At 53.7% G+C, this 11,934-nt stretch overlaps 4 protein-coding genes across 4 annotated transcripts; 3 read left to right on the top strand and 1 right to left on the bottom strand.

Annotated features, from left to right (window-relative positions):
• Window positions 1-46: 46 nt before the first annotated feature.
• LOC9641984 (histone H2AX) lies at window positions 47-729 on the top strand. The gene is made up of 2 exons (XM_002961057.2): window positions 47-332; window positions 427-729. The coding sequence occupies exons 1-2, from the start codon at window positions 132-134 to the stop codon at window positions 646-648; spliced, it is 423 nt and encodes a 140-aa protein (XP_002961103.1). The 5' UTR covers window positions 47-131; the 3' UTR covers window positions 649-729.
• Window positions 705-1,907, top strand: LOC9632254. The gene is made up of 2 exons (XM_002961056.2): window positions 705-1,594; window positions 1,661-1,907. Exon 1 carries the CDS (start codon window positions 714-716, stop codon window positions 1,584-1,586), a length of 873 nt encoding a protein of 290 aa, XP_002961102.2. The 5' UTR covers window positions 705-713; the 3' UTR covers window positions 1,587-1,594; window positions 1,661-1,907.
• A 149-nt stretch (window positions 1,908-2,056) lies between these two features.
• LOC112346823 (pentatricopeptide repeat-containing protein At4g02750-like) lies at window positions 2,057-4,167 on the bottom strand. Its single transcript, XM_024676609.1, has 2 exons — window positions 2,400-4,167; window positions 2,057-2,205 (listed from the first exon to the last, which is right to left on the bottom strand). Exons 1-2 carry the CDS (start codon window positions 4,165-4,167, stop codon window positions 2,057-2,059), a joined length of 1,917 nt encoding a protein of 638 aa, XP_024532377.1.
• Window positions 4,168-5,028: 861 nt separating this feature from the next.
• Window positions 5,029-6,797, top strand: LOC9641983 (T-complex protein 1 subunit gamma). The gene has a single exon (XM_002961055.2). It carries the CDS (start codon window positions 5,040-5,042, stop codon window positions 6,702-6,704), a length of 1,665 nt encoding a protein of 554 aa, XP_002961101.1. The 5' UTR covers window positions 5,029-5,039; the 3' UTR covers window positions 6,705-6,797.
• Window positions 6,798-11,934: the final 5,137 nt, after the last annotated feature.

The following is an 11,934-nucleotide window of genomic DNA, read 5'->3' as shown; positions in this document are numbered from 1 at the left end:
GAAACCCTAACTTTGCTCTAGGGTTTGTAAAACAGAGCGTGGAGAGACTGTTTATAAAGTTTTTGGGCGGCTGTTTTTTGGGGCGAGGGTTTGCAAGAGGGAAAGCGCGAGGGTTTGCAAGAGGGAAAGCGATGAGCAGCCAAGGTCAGGGCGGTAGCGGCGGGCGCGGCAAGGCCAAATCCACCAAGGCTGTGTCAAGATCGCACAAGGCCGGGCTCCAGTTCCCGGTGGGAAGGATCGCTCGATTCCTCAAGGCGGGCAAGTATGCCGAGCGTGTTGGTGCCGGAGCTCCGGTCTACATGGCCGCCGTGCTCGAGTATCTAGCCGCCGAGGTATGTGTGATCTTCGCGCTCATGGGTTTAGGGTTCTTGGGCTTTTCTTTGTGGCAGATCGAAGAGTAACGATTTTGTGTGATGATCTACCCAGGTCCTGGAGCTGGCCGGGAATGCTGCCCGCGACAATAAGAAGAACAGGATCATCCCCAGACACATACAGCTCGCTGTGAGGAACGACGAGGAGCTGAGCAAGCTCTTGGGCAGCGTCGTCATTGCCAGCGGCGGAGTCATCCCCAACATCAATCAATCGCTTCTCCCCAAGAAGAGCGCCAAGTCCAAGGGAGAAATCGGGAGCATGTCCCAGGAATTCTAGGGTTCTAGCGATCCCTCCTTCGTCTTTGCTGCGCCGGTCCTTGAGTTTTAGGAGCATATAATCAAATGAAGAGTTTAATTACTGCTAAGCGCTCCACGTGGCGGAATAGAGAGAATCTAGCAGAAGCGCTCTCTCTCTCTCTCTCTCTCTCTCCGCTCTCCGCCTTTACCTTAGGGTTGGCTATGGCGGCCTCTAGCTCGGGCGCGCGCCTTCCCTCGCCAGTGAAAGCGATGGCGGATTCTCTCCCGCGCGAGGACGGCGATCTCCTGCGCTACCTGGCGACGCACGACGAATGTGATTTCGCGTCGAGCAGCAGCGGGAAGCCGGCCAAGAAGCATCACCAGCAGCAGGGCAAGAAGCGGCATCTTCATCGCGCTGTCGATCACAATGCGTCGAGTTCTTCCCCTTCTCCAGGCAAGCGATCCTCTTCTTGCGGATATTTCGAGCGCTACGCCAAGTACTGGTCTCGCTGGAGCGCCTCTCCCAACCAGCGGGTGATTGACGATGCCCTGGAGCTCAACGATTCCCTCCAAGCACAAGCACAAGCTCAGGGCAGCCGGAAGTGCGTGTGGCCTGCCATGGGGGCAAAGAAAGACAAGCAGCAGAAGCGAGCGGCTGCCAAGGACGATGCCAAGAAGGAAGCGAATGCTAGCGACGCCATCACCGATGTGGAGAAGGCGTCTCCGGAGGAGAAGATTGACCAAGACAAGGATAAGAAGCCGTCGCGAAAGCAGGCGGAGAAGAAGGAGGAGGCCGTGAGCAAGCCGCCCAAGTCGAAGCAAGTGGCGCCCCTGGAATTCAAGGAGGACGAGGAGGACGCCGGGGTCATCGAGACGAGGAAGCCCCAATCTTTTGGAACCAAAGCGTCGGAAGCTCTGGGCTTTGTTTGCGAGAAACTTCTCCGGATGTGGTATCCGCGCCTCCGACGTCGAAGCTAGATCACCAGGTACGAGTGTGGGAAAGTTCTCTTGCTCTGCTCTTTGTTCTTGTGCTTATCATTCCGGCTTTGTAGATTGCAACGGGAATAAGCGTCGGATGTTTCTTTCTGTTGCTGGCTGCTCGAATCACAAGCTCTAGAGAGTACTATTATCACACACAGGTCCCAACATCAACTCTATTTTTTTGACGAACAAGCCAGGTCTGGCTCTCGCTCTTTTTTCCTTTTACAAGTTCACATAATCACTTATACTTCCATTTCGTGTTCTTGGCGCCCGAGTGACTGTTTTTATCTCAAATCGGTGTCTGACACCTTTGATCGAGTCAAGTTTCTCTTTGCGGAATGTTTACCTACTGTTTTTTGCTTGTGAGCTACCTATTGTGTTCTACCAGTTCAGCGGTTTCCCTTTCGCGCGAAACTACACAGGTCTTTGTCAAATTTTTAAGTTGCTTTCTCTTAGTACTTTAATCTTTATGCTGCAGTCAGGAACTCAGGAAGGACCAGCGCACACAGCGCACAGCTCGTCGTTACTGCCGAAAGCCAACCGAAAGCTCTGTTCGGCACGCTGAATCGTTCGTTGTTCCCCAGGCGGCTTGTGTCGAGAACGAAAGACGGCGGTACTGTAAAACAAGCTTCATGGAAGCTAGAGTGTGAGTGATCATCTCTATCTCGTCTTTTCTTTTGCTTCGTGGCTCTTGTCGGCGGATGCCTCACTTTTCTCTTCCGTGTCAGCGTCGTTGACGAAGCTTGCGTTTCTTTTCTCTTTCCGTCTTTGGAAGCTTACGAGATCTCTCTTCTTAATTTACTCAGGCACCAGCAGCAGTGGCGATGATATTGGAGTAGAGAACTTGTGCCGGACCATTCTCCATCTTGGCCAGGTTCTCAGCGGCCACGGCGCCTTGCTTGACGCTACTATGAACTGTGCAAGCACCGAGGAGAGATCCCCAGGCGACTGCTCCAGGCAAGTAAGGCATGCTGTTTACAAGATCCGTCGCTCCAGTGAGCTCTCCAGATCGCCCAAGCACGTCGATCATGGTGCAGTAGTGCTCCACGGAGAGAGCCACGCCAAAGTCGAGGCTGAAGCTGGACAATCCTTGGAAGGACAGGCCCTTGTGGTTGCAAGCTATGAGAAGCGCCAAGTAGGAGACCTGGTTTGGGAATCCTCCCTCAAGGCACATCGATCGGAAGCTCTCCACGGCGTGGCTGCCGAATCCATAGTGGCTGAGCATGGTGATGAGAGCGTTCCAGGAGACGGTGTCCCGCCCAGGCATTTGATTCGCGGTGGCCATGGCTTTGTCGAGACGGCCACCTTTCGCAAAGGCCGCCACCATCGCCGTCCAGGAGATTAGATCTCTCCCAGGCATGGCTTGGAAGGTCTCTAGAGCGCTGTCAAGATGCCCGTTCTGGGCGTCTGCTACGAGCACGGCATTCCAGGAGACGAGGTTGTGGACGGGCATTGCGTGGAAGACTTGCTTCGCGGCATCGATTTGCCCGGTCTGGGAGTAGGCGCTGAGGATCGAGTTCCAGGAAACGATGTCTCGCTCGGGCATGGATTGGAAGGTCGCCTCTGCCGAGGCAAGATCCCCGGCCGCGGCAAATGCAACTACGATCGAGTTCCAGGCGACGACGTTGCGCAGCGGCATTCGTGAAAAGGTGGTCTTGGCGAGGGAGAGATCTCCGCTGGCAACGATCGCTTGGAGCATCGCAGTCCAGGCCACTAGATCTGTCTCGGGCATGCCCTCGAAGAGGCGAGTGGCGGCGGGAAGAGCGCCTGCCTGGGCATAAGCGCCGATCATCGATGTCCAGGAGAAGAGGTCGCGCTGGGGCGCGCGATCGAAGAACTCTTGCGCGCCTGGGAGATCCCCGCGCTGGGCATGGGCGGAGATGATCGTGTTCCAGGCTACGAGATCTTGCTGTGGCAGGCGGTCGAAGATGTGGCGAGCCTCGTGGAAGAGGCCTCTGGCGGCGAATGCCTGGATCATGGAGGTGGAGGAGACGGTGTTCCACTCCGGGACGCGATCGAAGAGGGTCTTGGCGAGGTGGAGGAGATCGGCGGTGGCGAGCGCAGTGATCATGACTGAGCAGGAGAGGATGTTTCTCTCAGGCATGGAATCGAAGGTGTTCTTGGCGTCGTCGATGGATCCCTGTGCCGCGTATGCCTGGAGGATGGATGTCCAGGACACGATGTTCCAGCGCGGCATGCGATCGAAGCAGTCTTGGGCGTCGCGCAGATCGCCCAGCTGGGCGTACGCTGCAAGCATCGCGTTCCAGGAGATTATGTCGCGCTTGCCCATTCGATCGAAGATCTCCTTGGCGGCGGCCAGGGATCCGTTGTGGGTGTAGACGGAGATCATGGTGTTCCAGGAGAAGATGTTGGGGCGAGCAATGGAATCGAAGAGGGCGCGCGCCTCGTCCAGGGCGCGGCATTTGCCATACATCTGGATGAGGAGATTGGCGAGGAGAGGGTCGCCGCGGTGGCGATCGCTGGCGAGGATTTGCGCGTGGACGCGCTGGCCCTGTGGGAGATCTCGCCTTCTCGAGCACGATTGGAGGATTGTGATGAACTCGCGCAGCTCTGACATGGAGTGGGCATGATCACGAAGCTTCCATCATTTAGGGCAAAGTGGATGGATCGCTTTGGGGCAAAGTGGATGTGTATGACGTGGACGAATACTTGTCGACCACGTGGGACAATCCTTTTAGTTTTAGGGCGACGTGGTTTCCTTTCTTTAACGTCACGCAAATGTCGTGCTTTCTCTTAAAAGGAAAACTTGGATCTTAGGTTATCTCATTTTTCTCCTTTTCTAGATCGTGGATTTGCAGAAGCGAAAATCCAGTGACTGACCACAAGGCGAGCACTATGTCGATCATGGAGACGAACAAGATCCAAACCAAGCTTGCCCAGGATGAGATTGATCGATCGCGTAGCATCGAAACGTCGCCAACAAAGAAGAGACGAAGATCGTCTTGCGACGATGAGGATCTGGGTCTCACAAAGCGCCTCGCGGCCATCTCGCCCAACTCTGAATCGTGCGAGACCACGTCAAGCGACTCGATCGACAAAGAGCTTCATCAAACGTGTTTGATAGAGGGTGACGAGATCTGGATTGGCAGCCAGGAAAGCCGTGATGAGGACGAGATTCTCAGTGAAGAGGGCTTCTGGAGCATGCAATTCTTCAAAGATGAAACGAGGAGGATGATCGCAACATCAAGAAGAAATGATCACAACATTGGTGACGAAATTGGCGACATGGAGGAATGGATCAAGAAAATCTCATTCGATTATCAAGACCATCTCTGCCAGACGTGGCTTGACAACGTCGAGAGCGTGTGGTGGAAGAACAGTGGCACCAATTACCACGGCTTGTATACCTTGTCTAAGTAAATGTAAGATAATGTGATAAATTTTCTCCCCAAAGCTTTCTAGGGTTTAGTTAGGGTTTTTGTGGCGACAATGACGGTGGTGGTGCTCAACGATGCGATCAAGCGCGAGAGCGGGCGGAGCGTCCTCCAGGGGATGATCGCGGCCGCCACAGCAGGCGCGGAGATCATCCGCACGACGCTGGGGCCGCGATCCATGCACAAGATGCTGCTGGACGCCGCGGGATCAGGTATCGTGGTCACCAATGATGGCAATTCGATCCTCCGCGACCTGGACGTCCAGCACCCCGCCGCCAAGGCCATGGTGGAGCTCAGCCGCGCGCAGGAGGAGGAGGCTGGCGATGGCACCACGTCGGTCATCGTCCTCGCGGCAGAGATGCTCCGCGCTGCCGAGCCCCTCGTCGCGCTCCGTGCATTCCATCCAAGCATAGTGTGCCGCGGATTCGCGAGGGCGCTGGAGGATTCTCTCGGGGCGCTCGAGTCGGCCGCGTTCTCGATGGACGTGGAGGACCATGCCGCGCTCCAGGGGATCGTGAGGAGCTGCCTGGGTGGCAAGTTCACTGGCGCGCTTGGCGATCTCGTGGCGGACATGGCCATCGACGCCGTGAAGACGGTGGCGGTGGATCTCGGCAATGGAAGCAAGGAGATCGACGTGAAGAAGTACGTGAAGATCGAGAAGGTGGCGGGGGGGAGGCTGGAGGACTCCGCGGTGCTGCGAGGCGTGATGATCAACAAGGACGTCGTAGCTCCAGGGAGAATGCGCAGGAAGATCACAAACCCGCGAGTTGTTCTCCTCGACTGCCCGCTCGAGTACAAGAAAGGCGAGAACGCGACCAACGTCGAGGTGATGGAGGAGGAGGACTGGAGCATCCTGCTCAAGCTGGAAGAGGAGTTTGTGGAGGAAGCTTGCAAGCACATCCTCACGCTCAAGCCAGATCTCGTCATCACCGAGAAGGGCCTGAGCGATCTGGCGTGCCACCACCTGAGCAAGGCCGGGGTGAGTGCGATCCGGCGAGTGAGAAAGACGGACACCAACCGGATCGCTCGGGCTTGCGGGGCAACGATTGTCAACCGGCCAGAGGAGCTCCAGGAGCGCCACGTGGGAACCGGGGCCGGGCTGTTCGAGGTCCGCAAGATTGGCGATGAGTTCTTCGCGTTTTTGATCCAGTGCCAGGAGCCGAGAGCGTGCACGGTGCTCCTCCGCGGCGCTAGCCAGGACATCCTCAACGAGGTGGAGAGAAATCTCCACGACGCAATGTGTGTTGTGAGGAACACCATCCGGGATCACGGGAAGATGGTTGCCGGCGGCGGCGCGTGCGAGATGGCCGTGTCCGCGGCGCTCAAGTCGAAGGCTTGCAGCGTGGAAGGGATCGAGCAGTGGGCTTACAGGGCGGCGGCGCAGGCCTTGGAGGTGATCCCGAGAACGCTGGCGCAGAACTGCGGGGTGGCGATGATACGAACCATGACCGAGCTGCAAGCCAGGCACGCCGAGGCTTGCGAGAAGCGCGAGGCTTGTAGCTTTGGGATCGAGGGGCGGAGCGGGAAGATCGCGGACATGAGGGAGGCCGGGGTGTGGGACGCGTTTGGTGTCAAGGCACAGGTGATCAAGAGCGCGATTGAGGCTGCGACAATGCTGCTCCGGATCGATGATGTGGTGAGCGGGATCAAGAAGAAGAAGGAGCGCGGAGCCCAGGGTCCAAGCGACGATGCTGGAGATCGAGAGGACATTCCAGAGTAGTGCGCTTTTCTCTTCGTCTCCGAGATTGTCATTCTCTCTTTCTTCTTGTCCCGTCTCTTTTCAAATTACACGGCTACGATCTACTTAGTATAATCTAGGTCAGTTCTTGGACGGTTACAATCTACTTAGCATATTCTGGAGATTTTCAAATAGATGGACGGCTATGATCTACTTAGCATATTTTAGGGCAAATTGTTGGACAGCTACGATCTACGTAGCATATTCTAGGGATAACTCCGGGAATTTGAGTTCACGCTGGGAATCAAGAAGCAAGCTCTGCGGCCATGGCGGAGGAATGGGGATTCTCCAATGCGAGCTTCGACTGTAGTAAGATTGCGCCTTCTCACCAGGGCGTGGAGGATGGAGGCCTTCAAGTGCTGTCGAGCAACATGCAGGGCCAGGAGCTCGTGTCGGCAAGATTCCAGATGCTCGATCTCCAAGATCACGATCGGCCGCTGCCCGAGAGATTCACGGTGGTGGTCTTGGGGAAAGATCGGCGCAGCTCGCTTGCCGCAAGGGCGGAATCGCTCAGGGTGGATTTTGGTGTCGTGGAGGACGCCAGGACGAAGATCCAGGCCCAGATCGCCAATGCCAAGAAGCAGCCAAGCACCAAGAAGCACCCGAGCGCCAAGGCCAGGCGATCCATGGCAAGGAAGAGGGAGCTAGCGCGGCGCCAGGATCTCGAGGAGATGGTGGCCCGGCTGGAAGCGCAGAAGGCCCAGATCGAGTTGGATCGCACGGACAAGGAGCTCGCGCTGGGCGGAATGGAGGCCTATGTGAAGCGCGCACGGCTAGTGAGGAGGCGGATACTTCTGGAGATGGCGAGGAACAAGGCGGTGGAGAAGAGCGGCAAGCCTTACACTCGAGGAATGAGCTGGGACTACTTCTTCCGCGAGGCAATGGGACGCCAGCAGCGCGATCGCATTGGCCTGGACAATCGATCGCTGGAGTTCCTGTGCCAGAGCGGCAAGGACGTGCAAGATCTTAACGACGCGGTCAAGGAGTTCCCGATCTTGGACGAGGCCGGGGCGGTTTGTGGCCGCCGCGTGTGGAGCGAGCTCTTTACCACCCTCTACGAGCAGCGGCCATCGTCTGTGATCTTTGGAGCTGTGGATGCTAATGTGAGTGATGGTGGTCTTTCGTTTGAGCTTGCGTTCTCACAGATTTCTATCTTTCCCAGGCAGATCGATCTTCCTGATATTCGCCGGGAGCTTTCTTTTATATCGTGTCTAAACTTCCAGGGTTTTGATAGATCGGGCTCTCGCCGAGATGGTGGTCGTCACAGCGGCATTTGGCGATTCGGCTCTCACGATGGAATTCGTCTTCGATGGCGCCATGTACAAGGTGCAGTATGTGGATCCGGCGCTGGCGGTCGATCTTGGCATCGAGGACAGCAATCGGGAGAAATGCCTCGAGGCTGCCAAGGCGGCGATCGCTTCCAAGGTGCTGGTTTCTCCGGATGACTTACATGCGTTTGCTTGCGCTGCAGGGAAGTGGGAGCTGGATGATCGAAACGTCCTTCTGGTCACGACCAAGCAGCACTTCCTGGCCAAGGATCTTGCCAAGGCGGAGAGGCAGCTCGCGCTTGCAAAGATCGACCAGGAATGCGAGGAGAGGGTCTTGGAGCTGGTCACCAAGGCACACGACCATCCACCGGTTGTAGAGGATCCAACGCCGGTCGATCTGGAGGCTCTTCATCAGAGAGTTTCCGAGCTGGAGGAAGAAGTCCGCGTGGGGGAGCAAGCGCTCGAGAAATTGGAGGAGAGACTCGCGGCGAGCAAGACAGACATGGAGGTGGGAGACAAGCTGGCGAGGCGTGCACTGCTGGAGGCTGGGAGGCTTGCGCGCGACACAGGAGGTGTGATATTCTCGGACAGCGTGGAGAGTCTTCTCGAGGGTAGCCATGCCGAGCTCTACCAGGCGGCCCACGAATGTGGTCGAGATAAGCTCCTGGAGTCATGTGAGGGAGAGGAGAGGTGGCTCACTCTCCATGCTTATGTTTATGATCCTTGAAGTTCGAAGGCTTTGTTTGTAAGTCAAGCACATTGAAATAAGTGGAACTTAGTGTCAATGCATTCGCTCGAAGTTTAGAGTTGGACAAAAACCTCTATGGAATTGGAGTATGGAACGAGTGCCCAGGTAGAATCGCCAGCTCCTCCCAAGTTCAAGAGAATGGACTGGACGACCTTTGAGTCCTGGTCTTCGCTTGCTCCAAACTGGCATGCTAGCATCTTCACCTTTGATACTGCTGGCTTCTCCGGAAAAGATGGCGGTGCGCGCCTTGCAAAGTCCGAGACGAGTGAAGCCAGCAAAGGTGCGCTTGATTCGAGGACTTGCGAGGCCGCTTCGGCGAGGAGGCATTGGAAGCTCAAGATATGGCCGGCTTGGAGCGAGAAGTTCATGAGCGTCTCAAACTCGGTCAAGCTCTTCAGCGCAGCATCTCGGTCCCTTTTGCTGTGGAGTCTGGTGGCAAGTTCTCCAGAGTCTTTATGGGACTCTCATGACGTCTAGCGTCTAGGACGACATGCATGCCGGAGGCTTCAACAATAACATTCACTGCTTAGTGAGGTATGTCGTAATTTTTTTTCCTGTCGCTTGTTTCTGCTGTAGATATATCAGACATAGATCTACGTCAGATATGTGGATTAAACGCTTCGAGCGCAGATCTGGGCAGAAGATGATTGCTCAGAAACATCCCGAGCAAATGATTGACTCTGGAGAACATCGAGATGTCAACCAAGGCGATGATGAAAACATTCTGTAGCCATGTTTTTCTTATTTGTTATTTTCTTGCCTCTGGCAATCTCACTGTTTTGTTTTGTAATCGTAGCAACTGATATTCTTGGACCAGCTCTGTGATCTTTCAAGCTATCTGCCGATGAGCCTTGCATTCCACGCCCGATGATCTGCGGATCATCTTTCCCCGAGCCTTGCGCATTCAAAACAACGGGCGCGGAATGCAAGGCTCGGCGAAAGATCTGCGACTTCGTGCGTCTTTTGTTTTGAATGATTATAGATCAGATGAGCAATCTCTACATCAAATCGATCTTTACGACCGTTGACTTGGACTTGATCGGGAATTTTCTAGGGATACTCATTGTATGCGTTCTGGTGTTGTTTCTCTGGGCCAGAGTTCCGGACCTCCAAAGAGCAATACGTGCCTCAGGCGACGCCCGTTGATTGCATCATCTACCAGCTCCTTTGCAATAGGAAACGGTAACCAACGAGGGTGAGCAAAGGCTCGTCTGCTGCCGCCACCAGGTTTCGATGTTGCTGTTGGAGTGATCAGGTCAAATTTTTGCTTTTGGCAACTTTTTACTGTGGGCGAGGTTGATGAAAGAAATTTTGCCATGCATCTCTCTCTTTCTGGCGATGGCTTCCAAACAAGAAAAGCCTGACATTTACGCATGGAGGCGTCCAGAGTTGCCCCCAATTTTCTCTGTCCAGTAGTCTCAGCATTTTATACATTCATATATTATATTTAAATATTGGTTTATATAGTTATTACTTTCTTTCTTTTTCTCTTTTTCTTTTATATATTTTTTCTTTTTTCTTTTACCTTTTTGCCTTTTTGTGTTAATGTTTACTTGTTATCTCCTGTACTGGAGTTCGACTGGTTGATTTCTTTCTGTATAGTATCCTGAAAAGCCTTGCCCCTATCCAATAGTGACTGCAACCATTTGCTTCTGTTTTTGTCCTCGTCACTTTTTGAAGATGCAAGTTCTGCAACTTCTCCACTTGATGTTGTGTGCCATTGTTTGCAGATCTCCAATGCGGGCTTCTTCAGATCTCTGTCGATTGCCATGAGCTCCCAAATACCCACCAGATCTTTCAGCTGGTCGATATCCTTGTCAATGATGGCCCATGCAGCATGATCAGCATCCAGCTTCTTCAGAAATTCGTCCTTGGCCTCGACTGATGTTGCTCCCCAAACACGGACTGTTACTTTCGATGTTTCAAACTGAAGGCTCGAGTTGGCAAACTCGTAGGACTCGGTATCAGAGATTTGTGAAAACTTACCCTCAGCTTTGCCATCGAAAAATGGCGAGCTGTAACTAGCTTCAGCTGAGATTTCCAGCTTGCGTAATCCTCTGCGCATCAGCAAGCATGCATTGGTCTCATGGCTGCTGGTGACGTTCACCTCCCTAAAGAGCACGCCACCAACATGGTACAAACCGGCATACACATGAGAGCTGTATTTCTCCAAGAAAGATGTCGCCTCAGTAGCGCCGGTAACACGTCGAGCATCTGCCTTGGCTTCATCAGTCAGGGTCATTTGGAGTTGAGGGATCTGAAAGCACTTCATGGGGACATACAAAGACTCAGTGACGATGACCGTGCGAACTTTTTTGTGCATTTCTTTCTTGTGTTTCTCCTTCTCCTCTTCGGAGTAATCACCCTGCAGCTTCATGGTCAATTTACCCAAACTCACCCCGACCTTTGTCGCAAGAGTCCATCCTTGAGTGCCGAGCTTCTCTTGAAATGTATTGTAATCCTCAATGCTGGAGAACTTCAACGTCTCGGTCTTCTGTGGATCCACCGGCCCCCTGATTGCTATATTGCTGGGGACCTGAAGGACGTGCGTGCTAAGCACTGGCCCAGGCTCTTTGCCACTCACTTTGAAACCACGGAGAGCCCGCCCACCACTGGCAGTGGCCAGAACACTTTCATTGGTCAGACTTGAATCATTCTCGCTAGCCATGACCAAAGGAGGAGGATAGTATGTAGAAGGAAAAGAGAAAATGGTACAAATATGCGAGCAAGAGTCAGTAGCCACCCACTAAGAAATGTTGTTCTCTAGAAGACAGAAGACTGCGAAACTCAGATGTATGCAGTTTGACTGGCATGAGAAACCCCATTTATATGGTTAGAGAAACAAGTAGCCGGTGTGCTTTACTTGAGACTTGCAATTGGGATCTCTAGAAATGCAAGCAAGCATAGAATCTCCTTTTATAAATGGACAGAACGGATTGTTAATATTGCGACAGGTCCAAGACGTTCAGACTTGTTGAAATTGCTGATGAGAGTTGTGAGATAGAAGTGTGCCAGGTGTCTTGTATCAAACATCATCCAAAGAAGGCTGAGCTCTAAGTATCGAGATTTTAAATAGCATATGGATTCGCACAACTGAGATTGGCATAGTTAGAAGTTAGTCAACAGAATATCTTTGAGTTTTAGTTGACCGTATTTGACTGGAAAGAAAGAAGCCTAAAAATCGCGGTTTCCTCGG

The sequence above is a fragment of the Selaginella moellendorffii genome, unplaced genomic scaffold, assembly GCF_000143415.4.
Source record: "Selaginella moellendorffii unplaced genomic scaffold, v1.0 SELMOscaffold_0, whole genome shotgun sequence".
Lineage (NCBI taxonomy): Eukaryota > Viridiplantae > Streptophyta > Lycopodiopsida > Selaginellales > Selaginellaceae > Selaginella > Selaginella moellendorffii.
This window is presented reverse-complemented; position numbering and strand designations above follow the sequence as displayed.